Here is a 24,874-nt window from a genome sequence, read left to right on the forward strand (position 1 = left end):
GGGTCCCTTTAATCTTCCTTCCTGATTGCCTGGGTCCCACCTAAAAAAGTTACTGTCCATGCCACAAATCAACGTCCAATCGGTGTTGCTACATTGTCGTTAAAATATATCCCGTCCATACACAGAAGCGCCTTCGCTGCCTGCCCGGTGCACTTCTTGGTTGATGCCAATGATTGTAAAATTGATTGCCTAAGCTAGGGTCCAAATTTCTCTGTTTACTGCAAGCACTGCCCTTTCATTTGCATGCCCCTGCTTTTCAACTTCTGGCACTGTGCATACTACAAGTTGTGCTTCCTTTGAAACGTTCCACAGATCAGTAACCCCTTTGGTTATTTGCTTCATGACCCTGTCCCCCATCCTTGCAGTATGTCAGCAACTCCACCCATTATCGCCACTAGGCCTCTCTCCTCCATTGTTTCCCACATGTGTTGCTTCACTTTCATTATCACTTACTTAATCAGTTTCCCGGGAAGCGTACTAATCTGTACTCGCTCGCCGGCACCTACCCTCTCTATTATCACCGGTTCTACTTTTTGCATGTTTGAATTGCCAAGAAAGACATGTCGATGTTTTGCAGCGAAGCTGTTGAGGGCTACGTCCCCCAGGATCGTGTCCATGTGTTAACACAAAACTATCATCATCAGTATTGGCTTCAGCGTCGTCGTCTTCCACAGCAGGCTCGTTGGTGCCCCTTGGCGCTACTGCGCAAATGCATTCCTACCCCTGCTCCCACGTCCGTCATTGCCATTAATTAATTATATAATGAATTAATTAAGAAACACAGAGACATTACTAATTTTACAGCACAGCTGTTAAGGGCTAGTTCCTCCAGGATCGTGTCCATGTGTCGACACAAAACTCCCCGTACGTGAGTCGAACGCGAAGATAGTGTAATGCCGGGCCGACCCGCAGGGGAGGTGCAGTTTGCCATTAAGGGGCCCACATATGCTGGTCCTTCCTCGCAGAGTGGAAGGACACTGAGCTTTTTTTCTCCTCATTGCTGAAAGGTGCACCTGGGGCCGTGATGCCCTCCCTCCCTGTCTCATCCTCACCCTTCGCTTTGTTGTATTCTGTGGCTGGCACGTCAGTGGTAGCCGCTTTGTGACCATCACTGGCATGTGCGCCACTGCTTTCCATCGTGGTGGTTTTGGCTTCCTTACCTGCTCTTGCTTCATTTCCAGCCCCATTCGTCGTGCTCGCATCAAAGCGTTCACCATTGCTTTGCGGAATGGCACCCCTCAGCTTCATTTTTACATTAGCTAGCCTTTCTTATACTTCCTTCCTCTGCTTCTGTTTGCTCTTCAGTTTTTTTCTTTTTTCTAGTTTTCTAACCCGCTTGGCTAGCTTACCCTTCAGCTCTCGACAGTCTAGTCCTGACCCTAGTACACATGCTACACATAAAGACTGCCCCGTTTGCTTCACGTACCGACTCAAACCATGTTTCTCCCAACACTAGGAACATTCCCACTCAGAACAACGCACATGAGGGTTCCTCCCAGTACTGGCTGTCATCTTGTACTAAGAAGGTGTAGTAAAAGATTTGAGTGCAGCTCTATACATGTTTTCATATCACATGTCAATATGCTGTACTATGATTATATAAGTACACGTTTTACATTAGGAAGAGAATGGTGTGAGTAGCTTGACTGGCGCAGGCAATGTCTCATGCGGCACATTGCCAACAGAGCGAAGTGTTGCACGACTGCCTTGCTAATCGAGAGATAGCGAAAGGCAGCGTGTGAGTGACGCGTGGGCGCGATTCACAGCAGCCGCCACAAACAGAATTCTGCTCATGTAGCGCTTTGGTTCCATATATGGTATCGGTGGACAAGCTGCCCGCATGCCTTATCGATGGCGTCATCTGTGAACAGACAACGATGAGTTTCTTGTAGCGGTCATCGCCGCAGAGTCCATCTTGCGCAGCACTAGGCTTCTCTTCTCACGGTCTCACCATACCCTCCTCCTCTTCAATCCCTCGCTGCGCTCATTATCGCAGCCTTTCATCCCTCACTGCGTTTCTCATGCGCTCTTTCATCGTTCGCTCAGTTGCACTGAAGAACACTGATGCTCAATGCAGGAATTGGCACCTAAAAGTTGCACTTTAAAAAGTTCTACTTTTTAGAAGAACTTAATTTTAGTAGAACTTTTTTCTGTAAGTCGACTCTACTTGCAGAAAAAAATACAATTATTCATTAAATACTTATATCTAACCAACCGGTGCAGAAACCTGGAGGCTTACGAGAAGGGTTCTACTTAAATTGAGGATGACGCAACAAGCTATGGAAAGAATGATGGGTGTAACGTTAAGGGATAAGAAAGGAGCAGATTGGGTGAGGGAACAAACGCGAGTTAATGACATCTTAGTTGAAATCAAGAAAAAGAAATGGGCATGGGCTGGACATGTAATGAGGAGGGAAGATGGTCATTAAGGGTTACGGACTGGATCCCAAGGGAAGGGAAGCGTAGCAGGGGGCGGCAGAAAGTTAGGTGGGCGAATGAGATTAAGAAGTTTGCAGGGACAACATGGCCACAATTAGTACATGACCGGGGTTGTTGGAGAAGTATGGGAGAGGCCTTTGCCCTGCAGTGGGCGTAACCAGGCTGATGATAAATTAATGATAAATCTAACCAAAAATATCAAGAAACTGAAAAGCATGAAAACTACCGTATTTATTCGAATCTAGGCCGGCCCTGATTCTGAGCTAAACCATGAAAGTCCGAAGCCAGAAAAAAAAAAACTTACCTCGAATGTAGGCTGAACAAAAAAGCGAGCACAGCATTCACAAAATGAAAACAGCATTTATTGAATATGAAGATGATGAGCTCATTCTATGTCGCTATCTTCCTTATTGCTGTCATCTTCTTGTCGCGGCCGGCGCATGCAAAAATCTTCTCCCGTTGCCCCCTCCAATGACGGATATTTTTCTCACCGATGCTGAAGTCCCGCCTGGCTTGAACGTTTGACGATGCCTCTGCAGCTAGCACAACCTTTTGTTTGAAAGCAGCAGCATAGTGGCATCACCTGTTTCGTGCCATTACGATAACGCCACGCCGCAAGCGGATATGACACCGGTCAAAATGGCGACGTCGCTCGTGTGCTTCACTTGGCTACTGGTGCGGCTCAGTCGCAATACTAACTTTTCTAGATGGCGCTAGCTATGCACATTATTTATCAATTTCAATTAAAAACTGCCATGTTTTTTTTAAATCCTTGAATCTAAGCCAGCCCTAGAGTTTAGTACATGAATATTTGAAAAAAAACTATTAGCCTAGATACATATAGATATGGTAATATATATAGATTGCTTGGCTAACCTAAGACTTCTAACTTCTAACAACCAATGAGCGAAAAATCAAATAAAAGAACTTATCGTTTTGGTGCACTGCTCCTGCTACGCTGAGTAGGCACTTGCACTCAGCACATCTGTTCCCTTCCGTATCACTCGAGAGTGTGACGCCCTGTTCTCTTGAATATGTGGGATGCTGCTGACAGTGAATGGCGCCGTAGGTAACGGTAACTGCCAAAGGCACTGGCTGTACAGGAGCCGCCATACTGGTAATTTGTGCGGGAACAGAAGGCAACGTTCAGAAGTGGAGTTTCAGGTTTATGTTGTGAATCCCCACACCTCCACCAAATATGTGATGCGGTTGTTATGAACGATGACAGGTCCTTGCGTCTGGAGCAGTATGGCAGTAGGCACTACTTAATGGTGCCATTGTGGTGCTCAACCATTTGTCCTGCCGTTCGGTATGGCACAGTGTGACGGTCCTTGATGCCCCAGTGTTTTAGGAGACCGCACCATAAAGTGCTCACGAAGGGCTTCCCATTGTCACTTGTGATGGCCGCAGGTGCGTCATGGCAACACAAAACTGCAACCATACACTCTAAGATTTTCGCATCTGTTGCTGCTCACAGAGGAAAGAGCTCTGGAAAATTAGTGAATTTGTCGGTAACCACCAGCCAGTATTTGTGACCACGAGGTGTGATGGTGCAAGGGCCCGATAACATCGGCACTAAGCTCTCCCATGGGAGCTGGGCTGACTGTTCATGAGGCCCTCAGGCTTCTGGCATTGAGCTTTTGTGCACTCACAGAGAACACAGCATTGCACATACTTTGATATTTCAGCTCACGTGCCTAGCTAGGCTAACCGTGCTGAGACAATGTCTCATCATTTTGAAAAATCCAGGATGGGCTGCAGTGTGGTGATCGTGTGCCATCTTCAGTGTCGGGGTTGAACAAGTAGCCATGACACCTTCTTGTTGCCTCTTTGCTGGACCAGCAGCTCGCTTGGCTCCAGTTCTGTTGTCTCTGCCAGATTATGAAGAAGGTGGTGATCAGGGTTCAAGCTTAGGAGCCTAATCTCTTGGACCACAGTCCTCAATCCTTAGAGACGGCCATCAAGAGCCTGTTCTTGGATGAGCCGTCCTGTGTCACCTAAGAGTGTAGCATCCTCCTCTAAGGCTACTACTACTTGCTCAAATGTAATTTTCACTTCAGGTTCTCGAGCAGCAAGGGGGAACAGTGTCTCATGTAGACTGTCACTAGACTGTCACTTGGGTGGTTTTAACATTGGAGAGGGGTGCTGCTCAAGGCATCTGTGGGTATATTTGCCAGTCCCCGCCTGTGCTTTAATCGGCAATTGAAGCCTGTACAGCCGTAAAGAAAGTGTCAGTGCGATTAAATCATCTCTATAACTCGAACCATTTGTGTTGCGTCGGAAAATTGCAAAACTGTGCCTTTTCCAGTGACTTTATTATAACTTCCCCAAACTGCATGGAAGGCTTCTAATCCCACCAACCTGTACATCTCGTCGCCTTTTTAACTCTTGCAGCATCCAGCACTTGCATGGTTCAACATTTTCCTTTAATCAATCGTTTTTGCCTAGCCCCATTATAGAGTGGAACAATTTACCAGATAGAGTTGTCAATGAGCGCAACCCCATTATCTTCAAGCAGCTGCTTACTGATCACCTTAAACACTAACCTTATAGTGACCGTACTGTGCCTTCATTCTTTTGCGATTGCAGTCTCACATTGTGTCTGTTCTGCTGATTTGCTTTTGCATTCTATTCAGTGTGCCTCTTAGCTTTTTGTTTTTGTTTTGTTTTAATACGAATCCACAGGCTGAGCTTTGTAAGCAATTGTAACCATATCTTTGTTTCTATCCTTATCTTCTGTAACCCCCCCTCCCCTTATGTAATACCCTGACAGCGGTCCTTAAGGAAAAATAAATGATAAATGATGATGAAACCCTGTAGTCATAGGATACAACACTTGACCCTGGGCAAAGCTTGGTCGGTGCTAAACATTGTGGGAGATACGGGGTTCTCCTCCGTACTCTTGGGACAAAGGAACGACAACACAGTAGTGCAAACAATCACAAGGGCATTTATTGCACCTTTCATAGATCAATGCCAGCTAGCCGAGTTGCTATCCACAAAACATGCCGATGGGCGCGCGACAAATCTAGAAGTCTGACTCACCGAGCGACCGGATAGCGAGCGAATATGTTCGCCCCATGCTGGATCCAAACGCCTGGTCATTCGCGTGTACGGTCACGCGAATGGTGGCACGTTCGAAGGCGGCCACGCGAGACAGTCTCGCAGAAGCATCGGACGGTGCCCGCGCGGACGTTCGCGCCCGCCGACGATGTCGAACCAAAGACCACGCGCCTTGTCTCTCGGCGCCCGAGTAACCCTGCCGCGGCACGACCGTCGCGCCATCTCTCGCACCGCGCTTGTACCACTCCGACCGCCGCGGGCGCCAGGCCACGCGAGCCGTGCGGGAAAACAGCATATCAGGGAATGCGTGAGAGTCGCGCATCCCCACAACATCCATGACAAGAACGAGTGGTAACAGTGGATGTCAAATTCACTAAGTTCGACATAGGCCCTGAACTTTTCCACTGCACACACTACTGCAAGGCACTCCCACTCCTGGACAGTATTATGGCTTTCAGCCTCTGTATGAACCCGGCTAATGAAGTAAACAAGCTGCAGTCCACCAAGTCCAGCCTGCATTAGCAACTGCTTCAATGCCAACACCACTTGCATCAGCTTCAACCACAAAAGGTCGGTTTAGATCTCAAAGGTCCACAACTGCATCCTGAGATAAGGATTACTTGAGTGCAGCAAAAGCCTACACTTGACTCTGTGCCCACTGCCACGGCTTATTCTTCTTCGGAAGGACCTTGAGTGGATGTGCTGTCAGTGAGAAGTGTGAGATGAAGAAGTGCCTATAATGGCTAGCAAGCCCAGGAAGGTTTGCAATTGCTTAATTATGCTGGGTCTTGGGTAAACTAGCACTGTATGCAACTTTTCTTCATCTGGTCTGCACTGCCCAGGTGAGATGGTGTGGTCCAAGAACTTAAGTGACTGATGGCTCACTTGTATTTTTTCTGCATTAATCGTAAGGCCAGCACCTTCAATATGTTTGCAGTACTTCCTTCACCTGCTCAACTTGACTAACAAGCATCACCGAGTAGATTAGAACATCATCTAAAAAGGCCATAGTGAAGTAGTGATTGATTCCCTTTAGCACACGGTCCATCAAGGTTTGAAAAGTTGCCGCCTTCCACCCCAAAGGGCATCCTGACGAATTCAAACGTACCCTGTTCGCGGTTTAGGGAGCTGACCTCCAGCGGAGCACAGAGCGGCATCACCTGACAGTTCAGCCCCCACCGCTGCTGCCGCGGAACCTGCCAGCAAAGCCTTGGCTGCCAGGAGCCTTTGACGAACTGCTGCCACAATTTGCTCATGTTGCATGGCGGAGCAATTGGTCTGCCCTAGAAGATGCTGCAGCAACTCTTCTGACACGTTCACCACCTCCATGTCGATGCCCATGTTGATCTCAGATGAGCTCCCACTTGTTACGAATGAAGACAGGCTGACACGTCCACCGCAAACATTCACTTTATTACCACGCTCGGCAACTCTCCCACCACGCCGTCCATCCGTGCACACCACACCACACTTTGCACCACCCGCGCCTTTCTTCCTCTTTTGCCACTGCACTCGCGCCGCCTGGTCCTTCGCCTGGCAACTACAGTGAACAACGCCTTGCCTTGCTCGAGCTCTCAATCTGCTTACACCGCCACTCTCTCCTCACACGGTTTACTCACACTAAGCAAATCAGTCTACAGCAAGCGCAAGGCAGTCCGAACCGATGTGAGCATGAGCTTCAGTCTCATGGCCAGCGTCCTTTGAGTCTTCTTTCGGTTTTGCCTCTAGCACCAGGAGAGTGGCTCATGTCTTCCTGGCTACAATACTAATGGTCAATGACCCACATTTTTACATAATGTTTGTGCTTACCGCTGCTTTGTTTTCATTCCAGTTTTGCAACACTATTTCAGTTCTTTGTTCGCATCAATCCATAAAGCGGTTGCCTGGGTCATCCATTATAGTAAACCCCTGTTAACTTGACGCTGTAAAAACCAGAAAAAATTGTGAGGTAAACAGAGTTTCGAGATGAGCAAAATTACAACAATAGAGGCCTGCTGGCTGAACAGACAACATGGAAGCTTTCCAAAATGCCGTCAGTAATATTCTCGATCACTTTCGCGTGCATTGCACTGGACATTTCGGCATCTATGGGCAAAGGCACTACTGACGCCGCGCCAAGACGATTGATTCTAATGCAGTATTTGAAGCTGGTCATCGGAGCATAACCTGTTTCAAACAACCAAACAGTTGGCACTGCTACTTTCTGCATTGTAATGAATTCTGGACAATTTCAGTTTGAAAGCCAAAACTGAACTGCAGAATGGCAGATTTGTTACATCTTCAGCAGATGCCCACAAATGGTGGAACATTTATGCCTCACCATCGTATGAGCATGAAGCAAGTGTCCTTACAAAGCCACAATTTCATTGAAAATTTGTGGGCTCGCGAATGCTCGATGCTTTTGGGTGCAGCACATAGGCTGATTACACCTGCTGAAAAGTGCCAATCGTCTTGCTCAAGGTAATGATTAATACTGTCACCATGTTGATATACCCTTAACAGCGTCCTTAATTGCAGGAGGGAAGAAAGTTCACCGACGATTGCGATACTCCCTAATGCAAAATTTTAGCGCAGCTGTATACATGTTTTCATTTCACAAAATGTTGGCTGGTGCAGACAATCTGTCTCGTGTGGCACATTGCAAATCAAGTGAAATGTGGCATGTCTGCCTCGCTAATCGGGAGATCGTGAGATACAGCATGTGGGTGACGCGTGGGCATGGTTCACAGCAACCTCCATAGATAGCACTCCACTCATGCTGTGCTTTGTTTTCATACAGACCTTGTTTCCATGCACTGCTCTGGCGCCATCTCGTAGCCATCGTCACCGCAAAGCCCGTCTTGCGCAGCACTACACTTTTCTGCTCATGCTTTCGCCATACCCTCCTCCTTCATTTTCCTCATTGCGCTCTCTTCTCTATCGCCGTCTTTCATCTCCCACTGCGCTCTGCACTAACTCGGTTACGACAGACAATGGCGACACGCGCCACAGGAGCCTAAGAGCTGCACTCGAAAATGATCTGCAGCTGCTGCGTGTGGCCACAACAAGGTGGCAGTCGAGCAAGCGCGCACGAGCAGTGATAGACAGAAAGGAGGGGGCAGAAGATGAGCGGGTAACGCAGTCCAGCGCGACATCCGACTTGGCTAGCGAGCTGCCAGCAGGTGAAAAGCGAGTGCAAGCGAGTGCCCCGTTGCCTTCTGCCTGGTATTTTTGAAATCAAGGTTCAGAGATATCCCGAGTGTGACGCAAAAGCTTTTCGAGATAAAAGGTGAAAAGCACATGGGTTTGTACCATGGGTGAAAAAAGAGATTTGACTTAACCAATATTTCGACATATCAGAGTTTAAGTTAACGAGGGTTTACTGTAATTTTTTGCTGATCAATGGCTGTGGAACCAACTTGCATCTCTGTAACAGCTCACATCTGCTATGGTGAGGTGTGCATGCAATGATGGTTCTTTGTTTTGTTTTTCTGGACACACAGGCAAGCAAAGCTGCCAAGCACCTTATTGGACAATGTGTACCAAAAATGGAATCGTTAATTAACTACTGCATATATCGTCATGATTTTTCAGTATTATAGACATTATTAGGTCTAATTTAAGATTGTAGCATTATTTTGCTGAATTCTTAAGCGGAACATTTATTTTTTAAGGTGAACGGAAGAATTGAAAATGACATTGGGTGATGTTGCTGAGGGCTTCCTATACAATGCGTCGCAACAATAAACAAACCTGGCAGCAAGTTGAGCGTGGTTGTGCTATGGCACAGGGCCTGGAGCTGTACAACACGGCCGAGCTGGAGTACAAGCTGTGTGCCAAGCTGGAGTGCTTCGTGTGACGCCTGCCAAATAAGTGGGGCGCTTCCCTGGCTGCTCACTGCTGCCGCTGCCACGACACGAGGAGGGAGGCCTGCGATTCCGGCGTCGCCCAAGGTCGGCGCTCGGCAACCGGGGCATGGCCCGACCGCACACGTGCAAGCTTCCCTTCACGTTTTCTGTGCCACAAGTGAGCTGTGCACACTGTGGCAGCTTGTCACAATGACACAGCCTGTCGTGGATTCAAATTCAGGGAGCAGGTGACGTTATGCTCTCATTGGTAACCAAGGTTGCCATTACCGAAAGGCATTGATTGGCCTTTTGAGTGCATTTTCATGTTCAATATACTTGCGCGTGATTGCATGACTTTCTTGTAACTAAGAGGAATCCCCTACACAGTGAGCTGAAAAGAAAGTTTAGGTGACATTGTTGTAGCGGTCTCTTTATTTTTTTTCTCTCATTATATGATATAAGTTAGGGCTGCTGTGTGGATTTCAGCAGCACATTTGTCTTCCTGCAAAGTCAGTCGGTGGAAAATATGTGCTCTTATCTGAAAATCATGGCTTCAGAATCTTGCGATAACCAAGTGATGTTATTTTTCCATGGTAAAACAGACTGCAATCGTGGGGAAATTTTTCAGTGCAAAATTGTCTTTTGCAGGGGGCTGTCTGATCACTCTAGGTCTGAGTGGAAGTGAGACCTTTTACTTTGTTAACTTTTCTGGACAGACCGAGGGCTTGTTTCAATCTGCACGAACTCTGCATTTCACACAAAGGGCAGCACAGGAATGGCTGTTGATTTGATGTTGTTGTTACTGAGCACGCTCTTCCTGTAGACAAGCAGTCTAGTTGTTGAAGCATTGCTGAAGCTCAATGTTGATGCGACGACACATGTCAAGACAGAGAAGGTGACACATTTTGGACGCGCATATTGTTTGCCGTCAGTGGGTGGTTATATAAACCAGAAATTATTTATTTTGAGGCCTGCCCATTAGCTCCATGAAATCTTTGTGTTTCTAGTGACAGCACAAGGCGTGAGGCCATCTTAACGCTATCTTATTTTCATAATTGTGAGGTTTATAATTTTCTACCTGCTCCCCACCATTGTGTTCCTGCAGTATTTTTGTTTTTGAGGGCACTGTAAGGTGGTCTTGTTTTTCTCCTTTAGTTAATTTTTCTTGACGTAAACCATATTAAATGTGCAGCAACCAGTCAGTGACTGCTCATACACATTTAAGCAATTTCATCGCATGGTGTACTGGCACAAAATGCAGTTCAGGGCATCCCTGTTGGAAGACTCGGAACTGCCCGCACTTAAATGCTAAAGCACTAAATTTTAGTGTGAGTCGGCCAGTGTGCTGGAAAAGCATGGTAACTGAGAAAAGTGAGAATACCTACGACTAGCTCTTTATTCGTCATCTGAATTCAGATAAGTTTTTGTGTACGAGACAGATTGCACTTGCTGCAACAAGCATTGACAGCAGCGTACAAGGAAACTTGCACTTGAAAGTGTCCACCAATAATCTAGTCTTGAAGCTCTTTAATGGCACATTTGATTGGTTTCTTTCAAGCACTCTAGAGAGCTTTGGCCATGCACATTGCATTCGGCGAGTCGAAATCGAGTGCGTGAAACACATTTACCTGGTTCATTCAGAGCACTCGTCACCTCTGCACTGGGAGCGCTGCAAAGATCCAACAGGACTCCAGTCACGTGACTTTTCCAATTGCTCTAGGAGTTGCTGAATGGTTAGCTCGGGCATGCCTTTTCTCCACTGTCGAGAGGCCTCCACATTGCTGCAAGTCGAGTCGAAGCATGGTAGGAACTCCTTTGAGTGTAGAGCAGGGCCTGTCCCGAGTCGTGCGACTGCTTGCCACCTCTCCGTCTGCACGGTGCTTTGGTGCCAATTAATGCTGCACTACGTTCTTTTGTTTCTAGCTGAGTTGGGGTGTGTAATGATGCATTATTCCAAGAGGAAAGTGCACAATTATTAATTGTGGGCACTCCTTTGTGCCCCTGGTGCCTGTCACCAGTTAGAAACACGATGAAGTTACTTGACCATGCGCAATTGATCGCTGGTGAGAGCGAGTGATACAACTTTCAGCACACGTGGGACGGGGAATGGGCGGCTTTCCGTTGCTGATGCGTCCAGTGTATCTCACCATCTTCTGTACAGTCCAACATGAAATATCTTTCACTTGTGCAGCGCCTATGACAGAACCCGAGAGACCACATCAGGGACAAACCGTGAGATGAGTAAGCCATGCTGTCGCGCATTGGCTTTCGGTGACCTTTTGCTCCTTTTGTATCTGATGTTCGTACCTAACCTGTGTGGAACAGATGGCCAAAGGTGACCAGTGTCGTTATGTTTCATTGTGCACTTCTGTGTTGTTTTTGCTCCCTACAAGAAGAAGCCAAAAGGTGTACGAGTTGTTGTTGGATGTGTACCCTGTTGAATGTTGATGTGATGGAAAAAATAGGAGTGCCTCTGTAATACATAAGTATTCAGAAGCTATTTCCTGATGATTTTCAAAGTTGCAGGCCTGATTGTTTACGAGCATGTATTCTAGTCACTGAGTTGTTTCCTTTCCATGTACTTAGTTTGTAAGCAGACGATGTTTTTGCTGACACGGGTTCACGTGCACGTGACTTCTAAATGACTGAATGTAATAGTGTCAAATGCACCTCACGTCCACCTCAAGTTTTTCAGTGCAGTTCCTGTATTTCTTTCTTAAATAATGTGCATTTATTTTGGAGCTATGACTTTGTGCACCGTAGTAATGCAGTGTGAATACAGTGGCATTTGCAGAAGCCTATTGAGTGCCTGCACTTAGCTATACCTGTTTTCACTTCCTTCACTCGTTATTGACTGCATTGTTCTGATGTCTAGAAATGCATGTGGCACCGCAGTTGTGCAAAGTGAGCTCATGTTCAAACCTGCATCTCAAACAGGTGGGCAGTTTGTGCACAGTGTGCCTGTGCGCCCATAGCTCGTTTTCGAGCTCGAGCCTGCACAGATGTCGTTGGTGCCGCCTCGTACCCTGAGAAACAGCGCAATATAAAACCAGCACAAGCAAGACCAGTGCTCATACTGTGTCGTCTTCCTTGTCCTTTGTTTATTTCACACTGTTTTTTAGCTACGCTCCTACTGCAGTAACCTCCATCGAGGTGCAGATCTTTCTATCTTAAGTCTTTAGACTTATCTTCATCAGATCTAAAGGTTGAGGTAAAATTTGCTAGAGAAATTTATAGGTAACTACAACACCAGGTGCCACGTACCAGTTACCTAGAAATTAAGCATTGCTCTTGTAAATGTCGCTCTGCTTGATGCCATGACCTTCAGACTTGATAAAAAGTTACTAAAACTGTGAATTCTGCACAGATGTCGTCATTATTTAAAGTGACGGTATAGCTGTTACCTTTATAAAGGTTACTGTGATAGGAGTGTAGCTTTTGCAAAGTATCCTCTTGGATCTGATAGTTGTTCAGTATTGAAAAGCTTTGAAAAGTGAAAAGTGTGCTTGTTTATTGCAGTGTGTGAAAACAGTATAAAATTGCACAAACATAGGATGCTCTGGATTTGAAAAATAATTTGCATCTGCAGGTTATTAACATGCTGCCCATATAGTTTCTCTTCCGCTGTACTTGTTTCCGAACTAGTCGGCTTTAGAAGACTGATCAAATGAAGCCAAGAGACAGCCACAAACATAAACGAAAAAAGTACATGGTCTCAGCAAATATGCGCAAGTTCAACAATGAATAATCTGTGAAGTCCTTGCACAACTTGTGTCAAGAACTCTCTGCTTTAGGATAATTCATTGTGGTAAAATAACGTAACTACCATATTTTCTGGTGTACAATTTGCACTGTTGAATAACTTGCACCATTCCCACAAGTAGGTTTTTAAAGAATAGGTTGGTACATAAAATGCGTGTCTTGTACGACACTACTACTCACTACACAGTCAGTGCGATCAAATGCGACACACGTGCTTGCATTTAATGAAACAGCATAATTGGAATGCTTTAGTTCAGTGCAATCTGCCACGGCAGTGCAAAACACACGTGTACAATTGTCAACATGAATTGCACTATGCTAGAAATAACCTTTTTTTGTTTTGGAGCACCCAGTTTCACTTAGTCTAACGCTGTGCGCATGTGAAAACGAAGAAAATTTGTTCTTTGTTATGGTTGTCAAATTTCTTCTTCTCGAACGCATCATCAAACAGTTATTTAAAAAACAGCATTGCAAATGTGCGTATTTGCTCGTTTCCCATTTTCAAGTGCAAATACACCAGCATGTGATGCAGGCATATTGTGCACCAAAAAAAACAGAGGCACCAGAAATTCAGTTGGCATAGCATCCAGGCTAATGAACGTTGCCACCTTATCCTGCCATGTACCGTCTTGAAAGCTTATTGTTGCACTCATGCTATTTAAGAAACCACACAGGCAGTTGTTGTCACTGCCATGGCATTGCAAGTTACCTGCACATCAAATACTATAGGCTGACATGCACTACCATGACCGTTACGCTGCTAACGGGAGGGTCTGACGCATGTGGCTGTCGTAAGGCTATTTGAAGAAAAAGATATTAAAACAAATACAAGTTCAAATTCAAATTCGGATTGTTTATTAATCCTTGAAAAAAGAATAGGAATGCGTCCAACACTGTGTCCAACAATAGGAATGTGTCCAACACAACAAGTTGCGTCATCACAGCACAGACACAAATTGGCACTGCGGTAACCTAATACCACATTTCCAGAGTGACATTCTTTTGATCGCACTGATCGCATTCCAGTTGACTTGCTGCAACCTGTGTCACTTCTGCCATTGTCCCCCTTCGAGGATTTTGCAAAAATGGTGCTTTGAGTGAGCTTAGCTGTTTTTTGCAGTGTGCCGTTTTATGCTTTTCTTGCTTGAACCTGTCGTCCAAACTGCCTCTCAAAGTAGATGGCTTGATTTTCCCAAGTCTAGTCCATGTTTCCGTGCATTCTCAGGGCAGCTTTCTCCCTATGCGCCGGTGCTTTCAAAGGGTGCACTGCACAGTAGCCTTGGTGGGATGACAATCTCGCTCTCGTTGACACTAACTCAGGCGTATTTGAATTAAGGTGCATGCCAATAAAAAGAGAAGGAAGCACATTGTGCAAGGTGTTTTTTTCTTTTTTTTTTAGTAATGGCTGCAGGGATGAATGAATTTTTTTAATGCTATTTACTAGATAGGATGACATTGGTGAAGCAGAACAAGCCTGCCTGCAAACATTTGTGAGAAGTGTGCTGAAAAGGCTTCCACATAAATTATTTATTTCTGTCTAATAAAGAAATATGCTGAACCTAACCCGCACCCTCCCTTTTCTGCTACCTTAGTTTGGGTGTGGGATCAGGTTTTAAGGCTGCGATAAATCAGTAGTATAAGAAATGTCTGTGGGACACTTTTTATTTGCTGTTTGCACAGTTGGTAATTGTCCAAACAGCAAACAAAAAAGTTGGCTACCCTAATCAACAATGTGAGACTGCATCAACCTCGTTGAATATAGCAATGATGGCATTGAGCAAGGAGGGGTTATTTGATTCTTATCTAATTTGTAACTTTGATTAGGCTGCAATTAGCAGCATATGTGTTTCACCTCTCACACCCAATAGCACTCGTCTATCTCACTTTAGGATAGTTATCAAAGTATGCATACCAATATTAGATGCTACAGTGGATTATATTGTGACATGCAATGTATCGTACACAGGCAAATGGAACTTTGAACTTGAGAAAACTAATTTCACTTGAGTCTGCCTAGTGCTGTTGTTGCATTTTCTGGCAAGTGAAAATTTTCAACAATAGATATCACTACTAAAGCCTGACGCTTTGAGAAAAGCTGCATTTGTTGCTGAACAAGGGAGCCTCTGTTCAAAGTGAACTCGGAACAGTGTAGAGCAGCAAGCCTTGATGAGCATGTTCTTGTTAGACTTCTGCTCAAGCACTGTTTTGCATTTTTTTAGACATAGGTGCATGCACACACTGGTCACTTCCAAGACTACTGATCTGACTATAGCTTGATCTAGTCTCCTGCAATGCTATCAGATGCGGCTATAAAAGTCTGGTCATTCAGAAAACTGCCATGTGCATTGAAGTTAAGGGTGGTGAACAATAATTGCCTACCTGCTATTCCCTCGTTTCTGATGAAATATTCTGGAATGGCTGCACTTAGGATGCTCGGCAGCTTTCCAACTAGCTAGTGTGGCACGGGGTAAAGTTGTCGGGCATGCACTGCCAGGTTGGTCCTTGCACAAACCTGTCCTTGTGGATGATATTAATGAACTGTGCAAACACAAACTTGAGCTACTGCCTAAAACAGTATAGTGTAAAAGTAGAAAATAACAAGCTGTTACAATTTTTTAGCAACCATATGTGAAGTGGAATACAGCAGTTACGTTTGCCAAAGTAACATTAGGCTGCAGTGGCTGACAATGTAAAGCTCTCATGTGAGAAGTGAAGGCATGTAAACAAGTGAAACTAACACAAACCCAATCGAGGCATGATGTCTTTGTATTGCTGCCATTAACAAAAATATAGCCATAGCATCAACTATAGCCGGATGTGAAGCTTTGGGTTGCAAAACCCCATAAATTACCAATTAATTTCAACTGAGAAGTTAATTTATTCCAGTATAATTGAGAGTTGGGCATGTGTATCATCTGTTTAGTTGTTTATGTAGGCTTTTAAAATGAAATGCAATGTCACTGCGAGGCTTTCATTACTTCTTTTTTAAGTGCTAGTTTTGTGAAGGTATTCTGTTATGCAGAACATTTATTTTACAGCTACTATAGGATCAAGTGATGAGAAACAAACATAACAACAGTTGCTCATAAGCCAAGCTAGAAAGGCTTAACTGGTACACGCAAACGAGGAAGGGTTTAGTCTACGTCATATTTTTGTCCAACATTTCTAGTAGTGTAGCGTAGCGCATGAATGACACTATGTAGTTTTATCACCAGAGACTGTTTTGCAGTTAAATTACTTTGCTTCTTGCATCCTCTTGCTGTGTATTCAAAGATTTTGTTTACGTAGTCTTCATCCTGTAATCATGTGGAATGTAGCATAATCTTTTGGAATGTTACATTTATTAGATTTCTAAGGTTTATGACATAAAAATAAGCATTCAGCTATAGAGCATTCAGAATTGTATCCGAACTCTTAATTGAGAAATTTGTGACGGCCACACTCTAATGCCTTGGTTCCGTGCACAGTATAGGTTCCTTGCATTAATCTTTAGCAAGCTACCTAGTTCATAAGTAGATGACACACTACTTTTACACATCACTCACAAAGTATAGCATCATATTTCATTAATTTAATTGCTGTTCTATATTTAGCTTTAAGTGTTCTGTAAAAAGAGGCTGTGTAGGGTTGTTGCATGCTGCCAGTCACCAAATTATTCCTGTAGCAAAAAATAAAGGTGTCACTTCAGAAAGGATGTGTGAGGGGCGCTAAAAGCAAATCTTGTGTCAATCTATTACATATTAGATAACACTTCTAAAACCTGGGAATGTGGTGTTTATTTTCGTTTTTTTTTTTAACCATGTGGTTTTATTTTCAGAGAAAATTGTGATGAAGGGGTGAAACAGTAAATTGGGCGAGTTGGTTAGAGTCTGACCTCGTTCGACCAGTGCAGCCAGACGGAACACAAGCAGAAGAGCAGAGCCCTCTGTTCTCAGCTTGTGCTTCATTGTTTTGCTCTACACTTAAACATGGTCTGAATCTTGCACATTCATGTTAACATACACAGTGAATACAGTCCTAGAATGCACGATTTCTTTTGCATGTTAGGTGTTTGCCTAGTATTTATAAACTTTACATTTAAGATAAGGGGATTCAAGCTAGGAAACATCATTTTCTGATGTAACACGTGCCAATGTTTCTGAGCATCGTCTCCATTTTTGCAGATAAACAAGATTTTAGAGACAATCACATTCTCATACCTCTTGCACATAACAGTCAAGAACCAAAGAAATGCTGGAGAAAACTTGTCAAAATGCTTTCAGGCAAGAGAAGGGACGTTGTGCCAGACTTGCTTTGTACTAAACTACGCAGTGCATTGTTGGTGAATGGTAGAATCAGTTTTTTGTTTCTTTGGAATATCTGCTTGTTCTCACGGAAATCTTTGCTGACCATATTCCATGGCTAAATTCTGGAACTACATGTCCATAACTCAAAATTAGCATGTATTCTGCCATGTGGCTTATTATATGGTCGATGTGTCAGAGCTGGTATTAGTAGTATTTCCTATTTTATGAAAGTACTGTGCCAGCTATGGCCTGCCAACATAGTGCACCATCGGAGTTGAAACATTTCAGCTGCAGTTAACTACGCCAGAGCCATTAACAGGTACCATTGCATTTGTTGAAACACCTAGATTCATTAAATTATTACTCATGTAAAAGCTATTATGATCATGCGCATTGATTTGCCTGCACTTTAAGTCTGTAAAACTCACTTGATAGTAAAAATATATCCATAGGTTTTGAGACATTTGATATGAAGGTTACTAGGCTGGTTGTAGGTAAACTGCATTACAGCTACAGACACGGTTAAAATATAGGTATTGCACCTGCAACTTCTGTTAAGCTGTCATGCTGTCATGCGAACTCCTTGCATACTTTTTTTTTTTTACGCTCCTGGCATTGATTTCTTGCAGTGGCTTGGCTTCTGTTTCATTTGTGGATGGTTTGTCAATGCTACTCATGGCAAACTGACATGTACAACGTTCTGTCAAGCCTCATATGAGTTATTCAGTCATTGATTTAGGTTTATTTTCACTGCTTCTCATGTGTACCAGTGAGCAACTACCTGTGTTGATTTAGTATTAACAGTACTATATAACTTGATGAACAGTGTACAGTAATCAATGCTGCCTGAAGAAATTGTGTGCTGCGTAAAACGTTTTTGCTTTCCGAACAAAAGCAGCTCAGCCTAGAATGCATAGCACATCCTGGAGGGAAAGGTGCCATCCACGCAGCCCTCTTCAGTGGTAATTCAGTCGGTGAGAGAACGATCGAAACTATGCAGCTCAGTTATGCTGATTACTTGGTGTGCAGTGTACGCAACTTAAATGTCAATTACTGCAACAATAACACTTTGATTAACAATTTGCTAAATGGATGCACACGGTTCTCAGTGTACTAAATTTATCCTTGAAAATGTATTGGCTATGAGGTTCTGCTCATAATATCTATCGTTTGCTCAGGCACTAACTGTTGCTGTTAGTGACAGCACCACAAAATGAGTAGGACAATGATGCATGCATAGCCACATGAAATCAAAACACATCTAAAATTGTGTGCAACCTCATGGTGGTTGGGTAGGCTGCAACGCAGCAACTAAAATAAAATGATGAATGCCAGCTCAAAGCCTCTACTTCTTGCCATTCATGTGGTAGTTAAATGACAGCACTAATTTTACCCCTACTAAGCCTGTGCAAAGTTCTTATGACAGAAGCTATGAATGTGATGAGCATTTTCAGGGCACCTTAAGGTAATCAGACTGTGCCAAGTTAAAACAGATCAGAGTCTGAAATGTGTGGCAGCAACGACAAAGTTTTCTTGTATATATACTGGCAGTAAGTTGAGGGGAGACCTAGCCATAAATTACTTGCAGGTCAAAAAGACGAAGGAATAGCGTAGAGGCAGACACATGCTCTCGATGTCTTGAAGAGGCAAGAAAGGAAAAGCAACTCAAAATCGCAAAAACTTCCAAACTGAAATGAAGGATGAAGAAGATAACACAAGAACATGAAAGGAAAAATTGTCAACCACCTGACCGTAGCACAAAGCTACAAAAAAAAAGCCATGCAGATTTCTCAGAGATCATATGAGCAATCCGTATGGGTTTTCTTTGTAGCTTCACGCTGCGGTCAGGTGGTTAACTTTCCCTTTGATAAACCTTCCTCCACTTCGTGAGCTTTCGCAGAACTGATCTGCCAACACAGGAACACGTGACGTTATTTCCTTCATCCCAACTGGCAGTATTATTACGATCACATTAACTGGCTTATACTCACATTCAAAGAAACTTCTAACTTGTTTTAAGCATGTTTTGAGTTTACATAACCAAACATACTATAATCACTAGTTTTCACAATAAAGCATAAACAGAATGTAATAAGTTAGTGGTTACAGTAACTGAAGAGCAAATTTAAGAAATCATAGCCAGCTGTTAAGAATAGACACAGGCAGAAAAGCACATGTACTCACCTACTGGCTGCAGTTAGTGATCTACTTCATGCTAGCTGCTACAACAGATCACCTGGTTGACCAAACATTTATTTTATCAAAGAAATCTTATTCCTTCTCATATCTCACAGTTGTGAATGTCACAATTCTTGGTTATTACTATCTTTAATGCAGCTTACACTTGTGCAGTTTTCATACAAGCAATGTTATGTCAGTCAAAAGGAAGTGTATGCAAAGTAACTTTAGAAAATCAATAAAGTTACAGTAGCCTCAAAACTAACTATTGCTGTTTTTGGTAATAGTCGATAAATTATTATTTTACAAAGGCCACTCTCTTTTACATAACGAATGAATATGTGGCATATTTATCAGCTAAATTGATGCTGTACAGTGTGACAATATGTGCAGCTATTGTCCCTGAGATACCTTATAGTTCAATATCATACACTGTGCAAGATCTGACATTATTACTATTTTGCTAGTCAAGCAGTTTTGTGCCATTCTGCTAACCTGAGGGAAACTTGAATCTTCATAACATGTCATGAAACATGAACACGACAGCTTGAACTAGCACACTGATAGCTGCTGGTACTTGGTATGCCCTTCTGTTGTCTACTTATGTGCAGACACACATTACATGCCGCATCACGTGGCTTTTGCATTTACTGGACACAAGTTCATTTGAACAGTATCAGGTTTTGTGAGGCTGACAATCATGGCAGTTTGGGAAAAGACCTTCTCATTTCAGTTGCTTTCTTTACAAAGTGGACATTATCTTTTCTAGCAGCGTGGTCTTTGCTTACTATACAATGCTTTTCAATTACCTTTTTTGCTGCAAGTAATGCAACCTTTCCATTTATGATTAGGTCAGCCTGTTTTTAACTGTCTATAACAGTTTCTTGCTTGTCGCAGGTTGATATCTAAAAAAATGCATGATTGTTTTGGTACAATTTCTAACTGAAAGAGCAGAGGTTTGAGGCCTCAGGGCATCGAACTTATAAACTTCTTAAACAAGAATACCGTCACCTGCATATCCGTGATTGTTTCAGGCGATTGGGGATGGTCGTATGTGCTCACCTTAACCGTCGTGTATTTCGCACTCTTGCAAGTTGTTCAGGCACAGCTGTGCTTATTTCTTGTATTTTGTTATTGAACTATCCCCTTGCTGTGCACTTGATGCTGTGAGTGCAGATCATGCTTTTCTGACCATAGAAAAAACAAGGATCCGTGTTAAGTTGTTCAGACATTTGCAATAAGGTGTCTTGGAGCTTTTTCTCTTTAGACATATTTTTTGACTGAGCTATGCAAATTGTGTAAGGCTTGACAGTAAATAATGTTAGACAGTAATTGAACACCACTGAAATGTCTGGTCCCAACTCACCTTTTTCTAGCACCCTGCATGCAGAAGCATCTGCAGACAAAATAGAGCTAGAGCTAGCATAAAGCATGATGAAACTGCCGATTTTTTTTTTACTCTGTACCTTAGCAGCATTTTTTCCCAAACAGTATAAACTAGCACGCTTAACTGAACACCTCGATAGGTTCCTTGACATTGTACAACCTGTAACTGTGTCCTTGCCATTTGTGTGACCCATACCTGGCATCCACGGCATGCTGTTGCCTAGCCGTCACTTTGGACGAGCGCAGTAAAAAAAACTTAGGTTGGAACAAGTGTGCTACCGTGACAGACCACATCAGCTAAGGTGCGACCCAAACAGCAACTTGCATGCTCCACTTGCACTTCTGTTGGTGAAAATTGCACAATGGCCAAACTGCACAAGCACCTAGAAGCATGCGTATGGCATAGCAATCCGTATTGGTCTTCACATGCCTCGTGAAACATTACAAACCACCTTAGTGTCTTCTCACATTAAGCTTTGCTATCTTGGTGACTTCCAGGTAAAGGTAACTGTCAGAAATGTGCCATTTACTTCAGAATTGCCACCACCACCTGAAAGCTAATGATGACCAGATCTGAAGCCAGAGCTTGAAGACCACATGCCTGCCAGGCCATAACGTTCTTGTGTTGGGGCTGCTGTCACAGAGGAGGGCCCTTCCCGCTCGGCTTGCGGCACAGGTTTGCCGTTGTTGATGTCATCCAACAGCGGTGGACCTAACTTGCGGACCAGGCTAGTCATAGCAGAACAACACAGGCAGTGATGTAGATACTAACTAGTCAGATTCAACTGAGCAGATGATACGTCTGCAGGGTGGCCAGCGCTCACCTTTTGCTTAGCTGTAAGCTCTCCAGTGAACTTGTCTTGCTAACATTGCAAAATCTGGTCTTCCAGCCACTGAACCCACCTCACTGATGCTCTATTATTAGCCACACAACAGGTAATATTCAGGTTTGTGGTGCAGTAAAACCTGGTGCACAAAGTATGAAGTGATTCTCTGTTGGGTTCACCATAGCTCAACCAGCAGTGGAAAATCAGTTTCGACCCCATCTTGTAGAAAGTGGACAACATCTGCACTTAGGAGCAGTACGTTAAAAAGCAAAGGAAGAGCGTGGCCACAGTGCAGTGACGTGAAAGAATCAATCTTTTCTACAAGCATTTAGCAAAGGTATTTTTCGAGTATGTCTGTTATCTATTCCATGTTCCCATTTGTATTCAGGGAACGGGGTGGAGCATTTTTGGCAGTGTGTCGGTGTGTTTAATCCCCGATGCATTTAAGGTATGCCTCCCCCTCGAGACCTTGACAAGAAATTGTGACGGGATCGATCACGTGTGTAATCTGCTTGGCACTTCTGTTTAAACCAATCTTGACTTCTTGATCGCTGTGCCTACAGGAATACACACAGAAACAGGCAGTGGGTTCCTGCACTGTCAAGAACTTCAGAGTTTGGAACAAGCAAAAAAGTGTGCAGTCATTAATGGGTTTTGGAATGGCTGCACCCATATTTTTCACCAATGTCCGCAATAGGACCTCACAGAGTGCTTTATGCAGTGAAACTCAGTAAAATGTCATGTGTCTTTTTCAGTCTTTGCCTCCTCACCTAATCTATTGCAAAAATGTATTTGACAGCCATGTCAGAAAAATTTTCAGTGGAAATTGCTTTGTCCACTTATGTTTCTGTGCAGTCTCTTGAAGGCAACAGTTCACGAGCTAGCTCAGCAGGCACCAGATCAGTCCACTTGTTTTCATAGTTCCTATAGTAGATGGTGCAATGCTGCCAATGTGTTACTTGACTAGTCTTTCAGAAAAATCGCTTTGCAGTCCATTCAGAAAAAGTAAGAATACAGTTGGTGCTTTTGTGCGCGTGCTTCTGAGGTTCTGTGGTGCCCGCTGTTATGCCCCGTCTTTTGCTCTATTGTTTTATGTACATAGACTCTCGCTCTCTTGTGGACTTCAAGACAAGTATATTAACAATGTTTTCAAACACCACCTGCTGTCTTGTCTTTCTTGTCAGGCCATCTTGATGCCACTGTCTTAATTAAGCTGTGGCACTGGAACAGCTGCTTGATGCTCATTGGTTGTGTGTCTGAGTGCTACATGCACATCGAGCTCATCCACGGGCTCTGATCTGCGACACTTGATTCCATTCTTGTGGCCTTCGTAATTCGATGGGATGCTACGGTTATCGCCGGGACTGCAGCCACTTGGTGCAACAAATGAATCGTTACAAAATATTGTCACATTATAGTCGACAGTGATCATCAGCAAAAGTCTGTCAGGAATTTAACTCTTTGTTGGGCAAACTTGTGCCCCAAGGACAAGCAAAACTCAAGCAACAACGATGACAGGGAACACAGTTCTTAGTCATCGAATCTCAAGTGACAGGTCAAGTCCATTTATACATGCATCATTGCACATTCCAGAGTAATTGCTGGCCTTTAGTTACGTTCGAGACTATACAACACCATTAGTGTTGTGTGCTATCTGATCAGGCAAGACTTTTGATTTAAAGAACCAGCAGCAACAATAAAGAAATTTCGTATACTGTAGGCACTACTTACACTAAGCGATAACCTGATAACGGTGACAATCTCATGAAACACAGTCACCGACAAAAAGTAAACGTGTACACACGACAATATGGCAACTGATTATGTATTACATGCATTTACAGGATTTGGCATAGATTGCAACTGAAATTGTTCAGCTGTAGTTGACCTATCGAAGGAGTTGATGAAAAAGTACCTGTTATGGAAATACCGGTTAATATATGCATATCTATATCTCCTGCTAAGCAGCATATGGGCGGCAGAGCCATTGTTTAGTAAAGAATGACAGTCTTTTGTCTTTGTGCAAACTAAATTTATCCATCTGTTAAAAGTAGAATATTATGTGTACTGTTATGTCTGCATGAGTTGCAAGTTGTGGCCAAAGTCCTTGGCTCTGGGCCAAGTTCATGCCATCATAGATTGCAATCATCATACCTTGATGGTGAAGGAGCGCACTGACAAGGACAACACGAAGACACACAAGAAAAACACGACGCTCGCTGCACTCGTAACTACTTTATTTCAGAACAAACGCTTCACATTTATATACCTGCGCACCCTCAGACGTCAAAGATAAGCAAGGCAAGATTCGTGTGGTCGACGGCGGCGTGCTGGTTGTTCTTGGAATGTGTACTGCGCGTTTAAGTATAGCCGACCGCCCTACTTCTGTTCTCTTTGCTGTGATCGACAACTGCCCTTACGACGTTATCCTTGGATTGGACTTTTTATCCACTCATTCTGCTCTCATCGACTGCGTGACTGGCGTTCTTCAGTTAGAACTGCCTCAACTCGCTGATGCTCCGAGCACCGCACTTGTGCTCGCTTCACGATGTGCATCTGTCACCCGAGGCAGTTACGTCACTTTGACCACCCAGCCACAGGTTCCTGCAGTGAATATGTGCTTCGCCCCATCATCGATGTGCTTGTGAACCGGATCATTGCTGTTCCGCATTCGCTCGTCACGGTTACTAATAACAACATCGTTCTACCACTTCTGAATTTCAGCCTCTGCCCTCAAGTGATTCCGGCCGGCATGTTCTTGGCCAGCATCTCTAGTGGTTCCGAATTTAACATTGAGAGTCTGAATGCCAAGAGTAGTTTATTAGCTTCAATTGCAGCTCACAGCTCTGGTTCCTTAATGGATGACTTTGCAAAAATGATTGCACCTGACCTCACCTCTGCACAGGCCACGGACGTATGTCTCCGGCTTGAATCGTTCAGTGACATCTTTGATTTCGGTGACAGGCCTTTAGGCCAATCATCTGTTGTTCATCACCGTATAAACACTGGAGACATGAATCCTATTCGTTGGCACCCCTATCAGGTATCGCATGCTGAATGTCGAGTCATCCAATCAAAAGTGGACAAAATGCTCCGCAAAAGGGTC

At 43.9% G+C, this 24,874-nt stretch overlaps 1 protein-coding gene across 1 annotated transcript in view; it reads left to right on the forward strand.

Annotated features, from left to right (window-relative positions):
* norpA (no receptor potential A) overlaps window positions 1–22,927 on the forward strand; it is a 307,805-nt gene extending 284,878 nt beyond the window's left edge. Inside the window, exon 31 of the mRNA XM_072289167.1 lies at window positions 9,272–22,927. Within this exon, the coding sequence (XP_072145268.1) occupies window positions 9,272–9,340 (69 nt within the window). The 3' untranslated portion in view covers window positions 9,341–22,927. The remainder of the gene's footprint in view (window positions 1–9,271) is intronic.
* Window positions 22,928–24,874: the final 1,947 nt, after the last annotated feature.

This window comes from Dermacentor andersoni, chromosome 7 (assembly GCF_023375885.2).
Source record: "Dermacentor andersoni chromosome 7, qqDerAnde1_hic_scaffold, whole genome shotgun sequence".
NCBI classification, from domain to species: domain Eukaryota; kingdom Metazoa; phylum Arthropoda; class Arachnida; order Ixodida; family Ixodidae; genus Dermacentor; species Dermacentor andersoni.